At 42.4% G+C, this 19,849-nt stretch overlaps 1 protein-coding gene across 2 annotated transcripts; it reads left to right on the top strand.

Moving 5' to 3' along the window:
* Positions 1-453: 453 nt before the first annotated feature.
* VPS29 (VPS29 retromer complex component) lies at positions 454-14,164 on the top strand. Of its 2 annotated transcripts, XM_040346652.1 has the most exons (5): positions 474-561; positions 4,432-4,443; positions 7,181-7,372; positions 8,329-8,564; positions 13,721-14,164. In XM_040346652.1, exons 1-5 carry the CDS (start codon positions 559-561, stop codon positions 13,836-13,838), a joined length of 561 nt encoding a protein of 186 aa, XP_040202586.1. In that variant the 5' UTR covers positions 474-558; the 3' UTR covers positions 13,839-14,164. The 2 variants fall into 2 exon arrangements, with proteins under 2 accessions (XP_040202593.1, XP_040202586.1); XM_040346659.1 differs by lacking the exon at positions 4,432-4,443 and having other exon boundaries at positions 454-561.
* The last annotated feature ends 5,685 nt before the right edge of the window (positions 14,165-19,849 follow it).

Raw genomic sequence — 19,849 nt, forward strand, 5'->3', positions numbered from 1 at the left:
TTTACAGGTTAGGTTAGCGCAACTACATTCTCTTTTTAGGGAGGCCTTTGCCAACTTAAAAAACGTGAGGGGGGGGCTACATTTATTTGCTCTATAAAAGGAGTCTTTCTGAATAAGGCTCATCATTATGTTTTAATACCTTTTAAGTGCCCGCCGGGTATTACACATTTCATGACTAACACTGCACACAGAACTCATTCACTGCTGACACAGAAAACCTCAGAGTTCCAGGAGCGCGGGAACGCCTCAGAAGACAACTGCACACGCGCAGAACAGCTTACGCCCAGGGCGGCGAGGGCGCAGGCCACTCATGTGACAGCCGTAGACGTCACGCTTCCTTCGTTTCCTTTTTTTCATGTGACGTTTCATTAATTTGGCCCTATCTGACGCTCCGTAGAAAATTCTATAATGGTCTGTTCTCTGATTGGCTGTGGTAGCTGATTCCTCATTGGCTGCTGCTGTCGCCATCTTGTGATTGGCAGAGGCCTCTCTTTCCCCATTGGTCACCGCGTTTATTCTTGCGGCATCCAGTGTGATTGCTCGGCTCCGGGGTGCAGGATGGTAAGAACTCGGATACCTGGGGAAGTGAGGGGGACATGTCCCGGTTACGGCGGGGCTTTGTAGGGTGTGCAATGTATAGTCCGGCAAGGGAGGTCCGTTGTGCGGCTGCGGAGTGACTAAGGCCTGGGCTGCAGACGTTGGTGGTGGTTCTGTCATATGATCTCAGTCACGCTCAATGAAAGGTCCCCGCAGGAAGTCTGACGCTTTTCATGTGCGATTGATCGAGGCTGATCTGTGTTCACCAACCCTGGGAGCTCATCTGCTGGGGGAGACATAGAAGAACTGACATATGCAGCCTGCTGAAGAAGATAGGAAACACTATTGCTTCCTGTCTGTGACGATCGAGAACCTCAGTGTAGGAAAAGTACCCTTCCCACCAGAGGTGTAATTGCCCCGGTGCAAGAAACCATGAAGGTGCCCCCTCACCCTTCCATCTGAGCCCCCGGCTTCCATTAGTGGGAGGGTGTCTATGGACATTCTACCAGAACCCTACCTCCCGCCTGCCCCTGGGGTGTGCTCTGTGACTGCTGTGCCCTTCAGACACAGCTGATCACGGTAAAGGACTAATCACAGTGGCCCTTTACCATGTGATCAGCTGATCACATGGCAACAGACTTGCTGGTTACTAGCAATCCTTTCCTCCCACCCTGTGTCTGTGTGAGGAAAGGAGAGCCATTAACCGGCAAGATGGTTAGTACATTGTTTGCACTGATTATCAGTACGCATCCATGCCGCCTGTCAGTGCCTCCTCAGCAGGAGTTTGAGCTGACAGCCTAGAGCCTGCGCTGACAGTTCCCCCCTCCCTCGCAAGGAGAGGAGAGAGCCAATCTGCTACTTCTCTTCCCACCCCTCGCCTCCTGTGTGGACACTTTAAAGTAGAGTTCCACCCATTTTCTACATGTGCAATCTATCTCGTGGCCATTGAAAATGTTCTTACAAAAGGAAATTTTTATTTTTTAATAAAGTAAATGACCCTTTTTTTTATATATATATATATATATATATATATATATATATATATATATATATATTTAGCAGCACTTTTGCGGCCACCTAGGTGATTTTGTCACTAGGTAAATTCGCAAGGAAGCCAGGGATATCGGTTTAATGTGAATTGCCTAGTGACAGAATCTCGCTTTATTTGTAGACTGGATAAAGATGTTAGGAAGAGAGAGAGCACAGCGCAGTGGCATTACCGCGCAGGTGCGAGATCGGGAGGTGCATGCTGGGTAGCTTAATGATCACATTCGGCTGCTTAGCTTCACACGTTCCGTGGCACACACGAGTAGAGGGGCGAAGGAGCAGATCGTCTCTCTCCTCTCCCATTTGTAGGAAGGAGGGGGAACTGTCAGTCGAGGCTCTGAGACACTCTCAGCTTATGGGCCCTGCAGCCAGCAACCCTGCTTGGAACCCCTGACAGTGGCGGAATGCCAGATCCTGCTTGCAAGTGTGACCTTTGCGACCCTGGTAGTTCTGCCACTGCTTCCCACACTGCAAGGGTTAAATGCCCATTGAGTACCGGACGGAGGAGGACTAAGATGTAATACTTATCTTACTCGTCACACTGACAGGTTCCCTTCATCTGTGCGCCCCATCCCCTGAAGGTCTGTCTCTAAGGCCCCATTTACATAAATGTGTTTTTTCTCACCTATTCTTTTGAATGAGCTGCACAGACAGGAATCGCACTGCATTCTTTTCCGAATTGCATGCTATCCTTTGCAGTGCAATTTGTGCCCATTTATTTTCTATGAATACAAATTGCGCCGCAAAAAGTATCCGTACTCGGTAACAGCGAGTACTTGGCCGACAGTATCGGTACGAGTACGCATGAAAATAAAGGGCATCTGTGCATTTCTATTTTTAACAAGAGTCTAGTTATTCTTTAACGGCGAATGGTTTCGCAAGCACAGGGCAACCAATTAATTTGACAGCAAATCGCGCCACAAAGTATCGGTATCAGGGGCATTTTCACAAGTATGAGAGAAATGGTACTGTTCAGAGTCCATAAGTGTTACTGTGCACGGCCAAAAGTATGAGTACTCGTGAAAAAATTTGGTATCGGTGCATCCTTATACTTAACAAAAGAGGAGTTATTCTTTAACAACAAATGGTTTGGCAAGCACAATGCATGGTTGCCCTGTGCATGTAGCACAAAAACATTTTTTTTCTTTTAAAGGGGCTGCCCTAGGTGCAACTAACTTGCCAAAGAAGCTCCTGCACAATTTTGTGTTTTGCAGCACATTTTGGCATGAGTGGCAACACGGGTATGCCGGCTGCGTGTGGGTTGCCATGAACAATGTTGGTTTTTTTTTGTGCGTCCTGTGAACATGTGTGAAAGCTTGCAATTTCACACACATTTACGGAATGCTTAGATGTGAAAAGAGTTTAAGACGCTCCAGCCAGCGCTAATAAAGGACCAATAGTCTTACAATGTGTGTAAGAACACCAACAGCTCAGAGAAGGTAGGGGATCAGGGGAAAAATTATTATATATTGTAACCTGTTCCTCTACCCCTACATTTGGCAAGCATCTAACCCTTGCAGTACAGGAAATGGGTGGGAACTGCAAGGGTATTTTGTTATCTCAGAGTTATGCTTTAACCTGTAATTGATATGAGGTTTAATAAGATTTCTTACAGCCGTCAACATGGGGAAACTTCACTGAGTGCTTCAGAACTGCGGCAGTGAAATTGTACCAAAACTGGTACCCAGTAATGTAAGGTGCTGATCTTTAGCCAGTACACAGTACCCGGTGATGCAGGGTGCTGATCTTTAGCCAGTACCCGGTGATGCAGGGTGCTGATCTTTAGCCAGTACCCGGTGATGTAGGGTGCTGATCTTTAGCCAGTACCCGGTGATGCAGGGTGCTGATCTTTAGCCAGTACCCGGTGATGCAGGGTGCTGATCTTTAGCCAGTACCCGGTGATGTAGGGTGCTGATCTTTAGCCAGTACCCGGGGATGTAGGGTGCTGATCTTTAGCCAGTACCCGGGGATGTAGGGTGCTGATCTTTAGCCAGTACCCGGGGATGTAGGGTACTGATCTTTAGCCAGTACCCGGGGATGTAGGGTACTGATCTTTAGCCAGTACCCGGGGATGTAGGGTGCTGATCTTTAGCCAGTTCCCGGGGATGTAGGGTGCTGATCTTTAGCCAGTACCCGGGGATGTAGGGTGCTGATCTTTGGCCAGTTCACGGGGATGTAGGGTGGGAAAAACTCAGAACACCTTAACCCATTTCAGTTTTTAATTGCAGTTTGTGTCCTGACCGGGACCTTCTCAAGTTTTTCAGCAGCTGCAACTTCTTTGGGGATGAACTGCAATTGACAGTAGTGCAGCAAGCCTATATGTAAATACCTTGACTGAATGTGCAGTCCAGATCTGGCTGACAAAAATCCACAGTTTACTGACATTACAGTGATGCACGTTCCATACATTAGAGATGAATTTACATTTCATAACAGACTCGCGTTGCCTTTGTCGTTTTAACCAGAGAAAGAAACTGTGAAACGGATCCACTTTCTTTTCTTTCAAATTTAAAGGCATTAACTGTATAACTTATATTATGTCCTAAATGTGTTCTTTTTACCACCATAATGAGTGAGTATTTTTTTTACGAGCCTTCATTTATCATGAAGAATAGATATTATGGCAAGTGCTTTTTAGTATATCCACAGTATTCTTCAAACCTTTTTTTTTCTGCTTTTAAAGAAACCTCTTAAATCATATTCTTTCTTAACACCCAAATCGTTTTTATTTATTCATTTTATCCATTTTCCTAATTTGTCACCCATTTTCTTTTGCTTTCTTTTATTTAACATCGCTCATGTTTCACCCTTTCATACTCCCTTGTCTGCAATCAACTCCTCCATAAGCCTGGGCACAGAGTAAGTTTACCTCTAATCGTGCACTAACACTGCTGGGGTGTGATTTGGACTTCTATGTATCTTTCCCTCTATACTAGAAATCATAATCCTTTCCTATCACAACTTAGCCATCTAATAAAGCTTACATTCAGCCTCCAAAGCCCTTTGAAGCCAGTTGATTATTTTTTATCTTCTAGAAAACTAGCAAAGGATACGCTTCTAATTTTAATGCCTCATTCTTGTTAGAGCAGTGGTTCTCAAACTTCTAGTGTCGTGACCCCTTGATAAAATTTCCCAAGCTGTGGGGACCCCTAAGGCCTCGTACAGACGGGCAAACATGTACGATGCAAACGGTCCGCCGGACCGTTTTCAGCGTACATGTCTGCCCGGAGATTTCTGTATGATGGCTGTACACACCATCATACAGAAATCCGCACGTACTCGATACGCGGCGACGAGGCCGCGCCGTCACCACAACGATGACGCGGCGACGTGCGCGGCCCTGGCAGTTCAATGCTTCCACGCATGCTTCAAAGTCATTCGACGCATGCGAGGGATGGCGGCCGCTCGGACATGTACGGTAGGTCTGTACAGACGACCGAACATGTCCGACGGACAGGATTCCAGCGGGCATGTTTCTAAACATGTTTAGAAATATTTGCCCGCTCGAAAAAGGCCGGGCGGGCAAATGTATGCTGGAATCCTGTCCGCTCGGCTGTACAAACGACCGAACATGTCTGCTGAAACTGGTCCGCGGACCAGTTTCAGCAGACATGTTCGGTCGTCTGTACGGGGCCTAACAGTAAAATTATTTTGTAGAGTGGGTTGTCGGCACCCAAGGCAAGACAAGTAATTTGTGCCCCTAACCTATGGACATTTAGCGCTCCCTGAGTCCCTTCCACTCATACGGTATTAAATCCCATTATGCTACATTTTAGGATGTACCACTTTTTCACTTTGTTCTCCTTTCTTTCCCTTTTATCTCTCTATCCTAATTTTTAATTTTTTTTCCCATGACTCTCTCTAGTCGTCTTTCTTGTTGTTTAATGGCAACTATAATCACAGGTAGTGTTACTCACTGTGTCTCCGACTTTGTGGTGTCTCGCAGCAGTGACATCTATGCCGAAATCAGGAGATGGGGTCTCCTCCAGCCCCTCCCACTTCATACTTTACCAGTTAGCTGACCTCTAGTCTCTGCCCCCCAGCCATGCCATGAATTGAGTGGGTGGCTGTGAAGAAGCTGAATGGGCGGCCACAGGCTCCAGGGACAGCCCTGCTGGGCAGCTGCAAAAAGACTAGGAGAGCGGTGCGGGCTTCAGGAACAGCCCATGATTTGGTGACCCCCTGGCAAATCATTATTTGACCCCCAAGGGGGTCCCGACCCCCAGGTTGAGAACCACTGTGTTAGAGTATATGTACCAAAATGGTTCAGTTGTAATGGAGGGCAAACCATAGTAGGTACATCATTGCATCTAATTATTATTATTTATTTATTTTTTCACTGCTTTGAAAAACTCATTGCTGTTCTTGTGTCTGTCATGTGATTAATTTGCATGTCTAGGGTGGCTTTGAAGGCATTGATCTACAAGAGATGTAAAATGCCTAATACAAACCATAAATTTAAATCAATACATGATCAAAATAATGGCCCCTGTATTTTATATCTATATTAATTGTTTTGTGTTTTATATTTATATATTTATATATATATATATATATATATATATATATATATATATATATATATATATATATATATATATATATATATATATATATATATATATATATATATATATATACTGGATTTTTGAATTCTAAAGATGCATCCACCCCACAAGAGATTTTCTTTTCTATTGACTGGTATGCACCTTAGAATTGTAGAAGTCTAATGCCCCGTACACACCATCACTTTATGTGATGAAAAAAAATGACGTTTTTAAAAACGTCACTTTAATTGACTGTGTGTGGGGAAAAACGTCGTTTTATGTCTTGTAAAAAACGACCAAAAAAAATTGAAGCATGCTTCAATTTTATGTGTCGTTTTTCAAAAGTGCACTTTTTACTTCACAGAAATTGACCGTGTGTAGCAAAAAACGTCGTTTTCTAAGACGTTTTTTCATCCACGCATGCCCAGAAGCTAGCTTCAATGGTAAAACGTGGTGGAACGTAACCTCACTTTGCAAGAACATTGTGAGAAAAACGATGGTGTGTAGGCAACTTCGTCTTTGAAAATTGAAGTTTCAAAAACGTCATTTTTTACTTCACAGAAAGTGTCGTTTTTTTTCATCACATAAAGTGATGGTGTGTATGCGGCATAACATTTTAAGTGCTGTATTAATTTGTGCTTTGTAGTAAACTTTCACTATGTAGGGATATTCAGATTGGATATTAGAAAAGGGTTTGCCCACATTAGGGTGCAAACAGAATGCAAGGGACCATGGGAAGCAGGAGCAGGGGACGTAAGTAAAGGCTCCTGAGGTGCCTACTTTACAGCACAGGATTTAGTGGGGTGCCTGATTTTTAAATGTAGGTTAACTTTAACATGCATGCGGACCATGTTCAACAAATTATTATTATTTTTTTTTTCCTTGGTAGAGTTTACAGTAAATTTCAATTGTCAGGCAATAAACATTATGAATGGATGCAGCTTTGAATAAACACTAATGTCTTCTTTTGAATGTCATTATATAAATATCTTGCCTTTTTTTTTTTGTATTGTGTGTAATTAATGTGATTTTCTTTTTAACCTCTGTAGTTGGTCTTGGTGTTAGGAGATCTACATATCCCACATCGATGTAATAGTTTGCCAGCAAAATTTAAAAAATTGCTTGTGCCTGGCAAGATCCAGCATATTTTATGCACTGGGAATCTCTGTACCAAGGAGAGCTATGACTACCTCAAGACACTGGCCGGGGATGTTCACATCGTCCGAGGAGACTTTGATGAGGTTCTCATTATTTCTTATCGACACTTCTGTTTACATATGTTTGACATTTAATGCATTTAATGACCATGCATTGGGTAAGATTGTTATACAATACAATCTCCTCATGTGGAATGCAGAGATTTGTATCAGATTAATGCAGTTGGATAATTCTCATCCAATTTTCTCTGCATCCTTGCCTATAAAGCTGAGATTGATGGTGATAACTTTTTAAGATCCCAATAGACAGTTTGATATCACTGCACATGTCCCGAATGGTGGACCTGTAATTGTTGTACAGGGGATTTTACTGGTTTTAAAGCCTTAGTAAAATCTATGTAATAATGGAAACAAATGGGTCCCTCGGCAGGTTTAGGTCATAATGTACTAGTATGCACTGCATACTGGTACATTATGACAGACTTGCCTTCAAAGTTTGCCCTCCAGCGCAGCGCTCTCCCTGGTCCCCAACGGCTCCCATCTTCACCTGGTCATCCTTCCGGGCTTCATATCTTCGGCCGCTTGATTGGCCAGACTAAGGTGACGTCACATGCACATGGGAGTCCCATCACTGCGCATGAGTGGCTCTGATCACATTACCAACTGACAGGCAGGGGGGGGACATTTGACAGAAGAGACCTGCTATGATCTCTTCGGTCATAAAATCCCTGCCTGTCAGTGTTTTTTGAGATTTATACTTTACTATTACTTTAAGAGACTAGTGTGTCCATAGATGGGCAGCAGACCCTCTCCAGCCTCATAAAGATGGGCTGTTTAGTGATCTGCAACCTTGCGCCCCCAATTCCCCATTCACCCCCGCAATTTATTTTTGTTGCCCTAAATTCTTACTACATTTGTCGCTTGCTCTGATTTAGGAAATGCCATCTACATATAACCTGATATTTGTAACTTTTTAGCAGCAGATTTTTTCCAAGCTGGAGTTCATTAATCTACCACTTTCCTTTTTTTATCCTCCATAGAACCTAAACTACCCAGAACAAAAAGTGGTCACAGTTGGGCAGTTCAAAATTGGCTTAATCCATGGCCACCAGGTCATTCCTTGGGGTGACATGGCTAGCCTGGCACTATTGCAGCGGCAACTTGATGTAGACATAATGGTTTCCGGACATACACAGAAATTTGAAGCCTTTGAGCATGAAAACAAGTTTTATATTAACCCTGGATCTGCAACAGGAGCCTACAGTGCTTTAGAATGGTGAGTTAAATCTTGCCAGCTTTGGTTTAGAAGGTAACTTCAAGATGGTGTTTTCTTACAGTGGACTTGTATAAAAGCTGATAAAAGAACCGGAGGTGCTGGCTAGGGAAACACCCGCTTTTCTATTACTTTCATTTTGAGCCGTATACCCGTATTTAGGTTTTACTGTTGCCAGGCCAACCCCATATCCAGATCCACTGATCACAGGTGCAATGCTTTGCAGGCTTCTGTTGGGGGAAAAAAAGTGTGTGTAATATATAATAATAAAAAAAAATTCCTGCAAAAAATGTGTTTTATAAGGTGAACTTTGCCTTTAACCACTTAAGGACCCCTTCACGCCGATTATATGTCGGCAGAAGGGCACGGCTGGGCACAGGCACAACCTGTACATTGCCTTTAAGAGCCCAGCCGCGGGGTCGCGAGCGCGCCGCCGGTGGCGCGCTCACGACCTGGTCCGAAGCTTTTTGAACGCACCCGATCACAGGAGCTGTAAACACACCTTCCCCGTTCTTTTGTGTGGCAGTGACACTGATCGTCTGTTCCCTGATATAGGGAACGACGATCAGTGACGGCACGCCTACAGCCACGCCTCCTACAGTAAGAATCACTCCCTTAGGGCACACTTAACCCCTTAGCGCCCCCTAGTGGTTAACCCTTCACTGCCATTGTCATTTTCACAGTAATCGGTGCATTTTTATAGCACTTTTCGCTGTGAAAATGACAATGGTCCCAAAAATGTGTCAAGTGTCCGCCATAATGTCGCAGTCACGAAAAAAATCGCCGATCGCTGCCATTACTAGTAAAAAAAAAAAAAATTAAAAATTATTAATAAAAATGCCATAAAGCTATCCCCCATTTTTGGTGCGAACCAATCGATAAACGCTTATTGCGATTTTTATTTTTGGTAAAAAAAATAGGTAGAAGAATACGTATCGGCCTAAACTGAGGAAAAAACATTTTCTAATATATGTTTTGGGGATATTTATTATAGCAAATAGTAAAAAATATAGCATTTTTTTTCAAAATTGACGCTCTATTTTTGTTTATAAGCGGAAAAAATAAAAACCGCAGAGGTGATCAAATACCACCAAACGAAAGCTCTGTTTGTGGGGAAAAAAAGGACGCTCATTTTGTTTGGGAGTCATGTCCTATGACTGCGCAATTGTCAGTTAAAGCGACGCAGTGCCGAATCGCAAAAAGGGGCAAGGTCCTTAACCTGCATATTGGTCCAGGTCTTAAGTGGTTAAAGCAACTTTGTCGCCAGTAGGTGGTGACGCTAACCTTCACTCTATCTCAGGGCTATTGCAACCATCGCTGACACTTCTGAATGTGATGGATAGCATGTTCCCCTCAACATGCTGTGGTTCCTCCAACAAATGCTTGCATTAGTGTGTCCTGCAGTGATTTGTGGTCAGGGAAGGGAAGCACAGAACAAGGGACCAAAAACCTAGATGTGTTGGATAGCAGGAGTGGCTGTAACACTTTCTTGGCATATAGAAGCCTTTGCAGTCACCTAAATCACTTTGTCTAAATATAGAAAATCCAGTGGATTCATTTTAAACCAAGCACATGGCTGTTATTGCAGTAAATACGAAGTGTAACCACTTCAAACTTTTTCCTTTTTAGTCTGAGAGCATATAGTATGCAGCTTGGCATCGGATTTTCCTTGAAAATAATCATTTATGTCCACCATTTATTAAATGCTGTTGATTGCCAGGACATGGACAAGAGTAGGGAAAGCGCATGCTGCATTTTGGAGCGCTGCCTGCCGACGACATATGTGTGCATGCATGTGTGTGTTTGTTTTTTTTTAAATGTTATTATATATATTATTGAGAGGGCCATGGACGAAAATATTGTCACCCCTGCATTTCTGTCAGATAATGCACCACTTTGCCCAGAAAATGGTTGCAGTTACAAATGTTTAGACATTTTCGTGTTTATTTCTTTTGTTTGTATCAGTATGACACAAAAAGCCAACTCTTAGGCTCCTTTCACACTAGGCAGACTCCGTCGCTCCTCTCTGCTCACTGAGCGGGGAGGGGTTTGTCGGGCGCCGCTGTCTCCTATAGAGCAATCTGATGAAAACGGACAGAATGTCCGTTTTCATCAGATCTTACCCGATACGATCTGCATGGACGGATGGGGACGTAGCCCCATACGTCTGTTTTTAGTGGATCGGATGTCATCGGACATGTCTTCGCTGACATCCGACGCTCCATAGCGTCAAAACTGACAGGCGGACCTGAACGTCTGTCCGTGTGAAAGGGGCCTTACACATTCCACTCCAAACATGGACTGGACAAAATTATTGGCACCCACAATGTAATATTTGGTAGCACACCCCCTTGGATCGCTTTCTGTAACCATCAATGAGTTTTTTTACACCTCTCTACTGGAATTTTGGACCACTCTTCTTTCGCCAACTGCTTCACGTCTCTCAGATTTGAAGAGTTCCTTTTTCCCAGCTACTGGTGTTTTTTTTCTTTTTTTTTCTTTCTCTAGATCTCTCCACAGGTGCTCTATGGGATTTGGACTCATTGCTGCCCAGTTCAGTACACTCCAGCGCTTTATTTTAAACCTTTTCGGGTGCTTTGGGTCATTGTCCTGCTGTAAGACCCATGACTTCTGCTCGAGACCCAACTTTCTGGCACTGGGCCCTACATTGTACCCCAGAATTCTTTTGGTAGTTATTAGATTTCATAATGTCAAGACATCCAGTGCCTGATGCGGCAAAGCAACCCCAAAACATCAGTGAACTTCCAAGATGTTTGACTGTAGTCACTGTATTCTTTTCTTTAACCGCTTCCCGACCGCCGCATGTAGATATACGTCGGCAGAATGGCACGTACAGGCACATTGGCGTACCTGTAAGTCCCTGCCTTCTAGCGGGTGGGGGATCCGATCGGGACCCCCCCCCCGCGCTACATGGGGACGGGGAGAGCTGTATGTAAACATGGCTTCCCCGTGCTTCACTGTGGCGGCGCATCGATCGAGTGATCCCTTTTATAGGGAGACTCGATCGATGTCAGCCACACCCCCCTACAGTTGTAAACACACACTCCTACACTCCTAACTCCTACAGCGCCCCCTGTGGTTAACTCCCAATCTGCAACTGTCATTTTCACAATAAACAATGCAATTTAAATGCATTTTTTGCTGTGAAAATGACAATTGTCCCAAAAATGTGTCAAAATTGTCCGAAGTGTCCGCCATAATGTTGCAGTCGCGAAAAAAAACCGCTGATCGCCGCCATTATTAGTAAAAAAAAAAAAAAAAAATGCAATAAAACTATCCCCTATTATTTTGTAAACGCTTGGTATTTGCGCAAACCAACCGATAAACGATTATTGTGATTTTTTTTTTTTTTTTTTTACCAAAAATAGGTAGAAGAATACGTATCGGCCTAAACTGAGGGGGAAAAAAATGTATATATGTTTTTGGGGGATATTTATTATAGTAAAAAATATTGCATTTTTTTCAAAATTGACGCTCTATTTTTGTTTATAGCGCAAAAAAATAAAAACCGCAGAGGTGATCAAATACCACCAAAAGAAAGCTCTATTTGTGGGGAAAAAAGGACGCCAATTTTGTTTGGGAGCCACGTCGCCTGACCGCGCAATTGTCTGTTAAAGCGACGCAGTGCCGAATTGTAAAAACCCCTTGGGTCATTTAGCAGCATATTGGTCCGGTCCTTAAGTGGTTAAAGGCCACATATTTTCTTTTTCTGAAAACCGTAAAATGACGGGGTTCACCAAAAAGCTGTAATTTTGTGTTTTGGCTGTCCACAGCACATTCTCCCAAAAAGATTTTGGCTTCCTCTGGTAAGTTTTGACAAGCTCTTTGATCAATTTTTCTCTCGTTCACGTCCAGGAAGATTAATTGCAGTGCCATGGGCTGTAAACTTCTTGACAATTTTAGGCACAGTGGACACAGAATCATTAAGATCTCTGGAGATGGACTTGTAACCTTGAGATTGTCCATGCTTTTCCACAATTTAAGTTCTCAAATCCTCAAACAATTCTTTGCTGCTCTTTCTCTTCTCCATGCTCCGCAACAGAAAGGTTGAGTACATGTTTCACCATTTTAACTGGTTGCCGGTGTTATTTCTATATTGTCAGCACCTGTTAATTGATACAAGTGAATATAATTACAAATCACAGGAGCATCACAAACTTGGAATGCAGTTATTTCTTAAAATTTTGAGAAGGTGGCAATAATTTTGTCCAGTACATTTCTGGAGTTTTGCATGGAATGTGTCCTGATTTTTGGCTTTTTGTGCCTCCAATACAAACAAAATAAATAAACCATGAGAATGCCTAAACATTTGTAATTGCAAAAAAATTCTGGGTGACGTGGTGCATTATCTGACAGATGATATATATATAATATTTTTTTTTTTTTTACATTGCTGCGCTTCAAAATAAAGGCTACATCAACAGGCAGTGGTGATAATCTTTACAGTCTGGTGTTGGATTTAGGGATTATTTGTTTGCTCTGATGGGCTTTTGGCAGATCCTCGCTCCTTTTCCCATAGTAAGGGTACACAGGTCCTCAGGAACACCCAATGTATATGGTAAGAAAAGGGAAGCACGCAAGATCTAATGTTCTTTATTTAAAAGGTTTAATAAATAAAAGCAGAATATTGCATTTACAAAATGGATCGCTGCCGCCAGTGATGGCTCTATGCCCTTATTAAACACATATGCTGACTCTCCGCTTAATAGTAAGATGGCCGTGGTGATGATGACACACACTTACCTGTACCTGGTCCAAAGAATTGAATCTAGATGGTTAGCATGGACATATTTTGGGCAAATTTAGTAAGGGAATTTGAAAATTTGTATACAATAAATGTGAAGATTGCAGGTAAACAGGAATTTGCTATCCACATGATTGTATAATGGAAGTGAAGGTTACACAATTTGTGTGAAGATCCTCAATCTCTGGAAATGTAAAACGCAACTGTTAACCATGTTCAATTTGGGGAAATCCTAAATTTTAACTGAACTTAAACGACGGAAAATATACGTATATTTATAATGCCACTACATAAAGATTGTTGAACGGTTAGTGTAATGATGGTTTGTTTATAAGGAAATGTCTTTAGTTCTAGATGCAAAACGATTTATTTTTATCATTTTGATGTCTTACAGCAACATTATTCCTTCCTTTGTACTCATGGATATCCAGGCATCAACAGTAGTCACCTACGTGTACCAGTTAATTGGGGATGATGTGAAAGTAGAGAGAATTGAGTACAAGAAGTCCTGAAACAAATGTTTGTTTTTATGGCATTTACTCTTCATTCCCATTTATTATTGAATCAGTCTTCACCTCTAACCAGTTTTATTATAAGCCTTGTATTCCTACTTGCATTGTCATTTGTTTTTCATTCTTTGCTGCTGTAGTTTTAATGTAAACATTATGATTGAATGGTTTACATGTCATGGAATAAGTGTGCCACATAAAAAAAAAAAAACTCTGTAAAAAGGAAAACCTTTGTAAATATAACATTTTAATGTTACCATCCACTGATATGTTACCATAAAACATATATACAGAATAAAATGGAAAACCTTGTTATGTCTTCAGCTAAATTCACATGGTGTCTCTCTTTAATGCAGTGTTTCTTGTGAAAGAATTTCTCATGTTTTGATTAAATAAATATACATTGTTTTTCTCACACTACAAATTCCATAGTCCACCTTGGGAGCGAGCAAGCAAGAGAGTTTGTCACTTTAATATTTTGCAACAAGAATTATTAGTTTAAAACATAATGTATAAATCTCTACTTTAGTACCTTTTTTAGCCTGGTACACACGGTAATTTTATGAGCCGAACTAAAAAAAATGTTCACTCCCGAGGAGGTCTCTGTACTAATAATTCAAAGTTCCCCTGTTGTGTTCTAACAGGGGAAGCGTTGCTGACCATTGGAAGAAAATATTTTTGCAGAAAGATTTTTCCAAGCTTTTGAAAGATCTCTGCATGGTGGGTTTTTAAAACCAGGGTGTAGGATGAAGGACTGGAACTGTCGTGTGTTTTTTTTTTTTTTTTTTTTTAAATGTTGAAATTTAGCAATGGCAGTTGCTCTAAGCCCTTGGGGCTAGGTTCACACTATTGCAAATTGGATCCAATTTGCATGTCAGGAGATTTTGACCGGCTCTCTAATGGAGTCGGTTCACACATCTCCGGTGCGAATTGCACAGGAGTCCTGTGTGTCTTCTGGTCCAAATTGGGCTGAAATGGTGAACAGGGATGCACCAGACTCCTGCTGTGAGCCACTCCGTACTGTGGTGTGAACCCAGCCTTAATGTGCACTTAACCAAGGAGACATTGATAATTGTATATTGTACAGCTGCCACAATGCGTCTTTTTGAAAAATAAAATTTGCTAAAACCATTATTCAAGAGCATTTTATGAAATCTAGGTGTCCATTTACTAATGTTTATCAAATTTAGATATTTTGTGATTTATACAAAATATCTTGTGATGTGTAATTTCACTACCGGTAAATATTGGGGGGGGGGGGGGTGATATTACATTTTAAAGTCAATTCACTCAAATTAAAAACATTTTATCTCGTGGTCTATTCACTGCTATTTAACAAATATATTCATTAAAAGTTTAAATATTTCATCGGTGCTATTACTAACACTGCTAAATGTGAGGCGTGTGGCATCAGTTTTAGCTGCTGTTAAAGCAGGGCGAGGAGGAGGGTACAGACTGGTGTCTTCTGGGTCCTGTCAAGTGCAGCAGTGTTCTGTGCATCCATAGAGGTGGCAGGAGAAGTGCGAAGCCCAGTTAGGCAGCATCTTTTAGGTCTCTCTGTTAGGCTTCATGTAAAGTGAGGCTAGGAGAGTCTTCAAAAATGTCAAAGCTGAAGTGCTGATTCTTCTTGTTAAAGAAGAATCCTCTGCTGTATGCAATGATCTTATATCTTCGACTAAGTAGGGATTAGGTGGTAATTTTTAAACATTTTGCAGCATGTTTGCTATTGTACCTATGCCTCCCCCCCCCCCCCCCCCCAACACACACACACCCACCTCGGAACTTTAGGGGGCTATTACCCGTCCCTCAGCCTTCTGTTTCTAACAAAGCTGGCAGATCTATAATGCAGTTCCCTCGAGGAGTCAGGGGAAGAAGATTTAGGCCCCTTTCACACCTGCAGACCATATGTCCGCTTTTTCATCCATCCGTTTGCGGATGAAAAAGGGACATACATTGGTCCCTATGAGATTGCGGGTGTCGGCGGATGAACATCCACTGACACACGATCTCGTCCTCCTCCGCAATGTTCCGATTCTGCAGACGGAAGAAAACCCTATTTTTCCTTCCGTCTGCGGATCGGATGAACACGGACATACGGTCCGTGTTCATCCGATCCCCCCTCCCCCATAGGGGAGAGCGGAGAAAAGACAGGGCGGTCCCTGCAGTGTGCGGGGACCTCCCTGTCATCCGCCGGCTCAGCAGGGATCAACGGAGTGATCCCCGCTGAGCATACGGAGGCGGATCATTACTGATCCGCCCTGTGTGAAAGGGGCATAAGAGGCTAGGATTGTTTTGCCTCAAAATATAAATTGTGTTTAGAGGAGGTACATGTTGAAAATGTAACATCTATGTAGCATTAAAATGTTTACCCATAATGACTGTCTAATGAGACCATGATAGGATTATTGGTTGTATTACAATTTTAATGAAGTTTGTATAAATTGATGCTTTTAATGAATATTTGGATAATGCACCTTTAAAAGTCCTGTACTACTTTTTTCTTTGGATAATTACTGGGATGTTGTGCGTGATGTAACCCATCTCCCATCCATATCAGATTATGCACATAACTTTAGAGGAGGTGGAAGAGTTTATTTTATATTTATGCTATGCTGCATATTCAGGAAGAGAAAAAATATTTGTGTCTGCGTGATTGTATATATTTAGGTGTTGATGAACAGAGTGAGTTTTTCCAAGCTTCTTTTGGACTGTAGCAGAACAAAATGGCAGGATCTAGAGAGGAGGAAAAGGAGGTTCCCCTCTGAAGATCCAGCACCCTTTTGGAATAAAATGGTAAAATTAGATTCAGCCTTTTCTTAGGTGCCCAAGAACATAGACCTAGCCTTTGAGGATATGGGCATGCTCAAATATGCTACGGATACAGTGGGGATCCAAAGTTTGCGCACCCCAGGTAAAAATTGTTATTAATGTGCATAACTAAGCCAAGGAAAGATGCAAAAAATCTCCAAAAGGCATCAAATTACTGATTAGACATTCTTATATGTAAAAAAAAAGTTAGATTTTATTTCCATCATTTACACTTTCAAAATAACAAAAAACAAAAAAATGGCGTCTGAAAAAGTTTGGGCACCCTGCAGAGTTAATATCTTGTACTGCCCCTTTGGCAAGTATCACAGCTTGTAAACGCTTTTTGTAGCCAGCCAAGAGTCTTTCAATTCTTGTTTGAGGTATCTTTACCCATTCTTCCTTACAAAAGTCTTCCAGTTCTTTGGGATTTCTGGGCTGTCTGTCACGCACTGCTCTTTTAAGGTCTATCCATAGATTTTCAATTATGTTGAGGTCAGAAGATTGTGAAGGCCATGGCAAAACCTTCAGTTTATGCCTCTTGATGTAACCCCCCATGGATTTTGAGGTGTGTTTAGGATAATTTTCCATTTGTAGAAGCCACCCTCTCTTTAACTTCAGTTTTTCACAGATGGCATCAAGTTACCATCCAAAATGTGCTGAAATTTTATTGAATCCATTTTTCCTTCTACTCGTGAAATGTTCCCTGTGCCACTGGCTGCAATACAACCCCATGCTTAACAGTTGGACAGAGGTTCTTTTCATTAAATTCTGTGCCCTTTCTTCTCCAAACGTACCTTTGCTCATTCCAGCCATAAAGTTATATTTTAACCTCATCGGTCCACAGAACTTGTTTCCAAAATGCATCAGGCTTGTCTATATGTTCATGGCTTGTCTATATGTTCATTTGCAAAGTTCAAACGCTGATTTTTGTGGGGAGGATGTAGAAGAGGTTTTCTTCTGATGACTCTTCCATGAAGACCATATTTGTACAAGTATCTCTTTATAGTGGAATAGTGTACCACAACTCCAGTGTCTGCCAGATCTTTCTGGAGGGATCGTGCAGTCAAACAAGGGCTTTGAATTGCTTTTCTCACAATCCTGCGAGCTGTTCTGTCTGATATTTTTCTTGGTCTTCCAGATCTTGCTTTAACTTCCACTGTTCCTGATGACTGCCATTTCCTAATTACCGTCTTTATCTTCATATAACGTGCACCCCCAACCTGGAAGGAAAATTCCTGAAAAAAAAAAAAGAAATACTTACAGTTTGGATGCCCCTCGTCTGTGTCTTGCCCAGCGGCCTTGTCCTGTCCGGCGTCCTTCTGCGGCCATCGTAGTGTCCTCCCCGCTGTGTTTTTCAGCCGATCCCCGCGCTGTGTTTGAACCACTTTGCCGACATATACCGAGCGCAGTACACTCAGGTATACTTGGCTCCTCTCGCGTACAGGACGTGACCGCGAGCGGAGCCGAGCCTGCCCTAGTATACTGCGCTTGGTATATGTCGGCGGAGTGGTTCAAACACAGCGTGGGAAGCGGGTATCGGCGTATATCGCGCACCCACGATTTTACCCTGATTTTAAGGGCAAAAAAGTGCGCAGTATATAAATACGGTACATTCCAAACAGAGGATATTGACATCTGAAAACGCTTTGCTATCTTCTTATAGCCTTCTCCAGCTTTGTGAGCGTCAACTATTTTCAGTTTTCTAGACAACTGCTTAGAAGAACTCATGGTGCTGATTGTTGGGGCAAGGTCAGATGAGTCTGGGCATTTAAAACCTTTGAGATTGACATCACCTGGTCTTCCCAGACGATGATTGAGAACAATCCATGACACTGGCAGGTCTCAGCTTTGCAAAGGGGGCAGTGCATGCTATATATTCTGCAGGGTGCCCAAACTTTTGCAGACGCCATTTTTTTGTTTTCTGTAATTATGAAAGTGTAAATGATGGAAATAAAATATAACTTTTTTTTTTACATATAAGAATGTCTAATCTGCAATTTGATGCCTTTTGGGGATGTTTCCATCTTTTCTTGGTTTTGTTATGCACATTAATACAAATTTTTACCTGGGGTGCCCAAACTTTCGATCCCCACTGTAAGTGGGTTGATTCCTTATCTAAAATATATTGGGAATCAACCATGTATAATCTTAAACTAGCACTAGTGCCCATTTGTGTAGCCAGGAACCTGGGACATTGGTTAGGGCAGATCTCACATTGAAGCTGGGACTCCAAAAGAAGAAATTTGGGATTATTTTACTACTCTGAAGGCAGTTGGGCATATTGCAGACTAGTCAGTAGAGTTCATTCATATGTCTGCTAAATTTGGGACCTTAAAGCGGAGTTCCACCCAAAAGTAGAACTTCCACTTTAAGTACTCCTTGCCCCCTTACATGTCACATTTAGCATTTTTTTGGGGGGGAGGAGGAGCTTCGGTAGGAGTGGGACTTCCTGTCCCAATTCCTCCTTCCGCCCAGGGGCTGCCTCGGCGACTTCGCTTCTCTTCTCGTCTTAGGCGGCCCCTCCCTTTAGGCGATCTCCAGGGACACGTGACAGGTCCCAGGAGATTGCCTGTCCACTCACAGTGCAGCGCGACTCACGAATACACAGTGAGTGCCCAGCCGTGAAGCCGAAAATTGTCACAGCCGGGTGCCCACACTGTGAATGGAGGCGCCGGCCCGAGAGGAGCGGAACTCCGGTCGGCTTTGTTGCTGGACCGTGGAGCAGGCAAGTGTCTGTTTAGCTGCTGACTTTTAATAAACACTAAAAAGCTGCAACTCTGCTTTAACCAACTCTGTTTAGGGGGCCTTATGGTTGAAGACCTGGACAGGAACTGATGCAACAGAGAATAGTAGTTTCAGTGCCACAGAAGGAGGAGGAGCTGGGATTCTAGTCACCCATCTTTCTAGAAAGACAGCCTTCAGCAAATTTCCACTTGATTCTGAAAATAAAACCCCTAAACAGATCTATTCTGTACAGGAGGTTCTGCATTGATCTAATCTCAGTCAAACATATATTCTCTTACCAAATTGTTCCTTGTTTTTTTTTTTTTTTTACAAAAGGCAAATCCACTTTGCACTACAAGTGCACTTGTAAGTGCAGTTGCTGTAGATCTGATGAAAATATCTGAAATGAGGGGAAGCTCTGCGGATTTTATCATCCCATCATGTGCAAGCTAAAATTATGTTTTTTATTCCCCTTGCATGTC

This window comes from Rana temporaria, chromosome 1 (assembly GCF_905171775.1).
Source record: "Rana temporaria chromosome 1, aRanTem1.1, whole genome shotgun sequence".
NCBI lineage: Eukaryota > Metazoa > Chordata > Amphibia > Anura > Ranidae > Rana > Rana temporaria.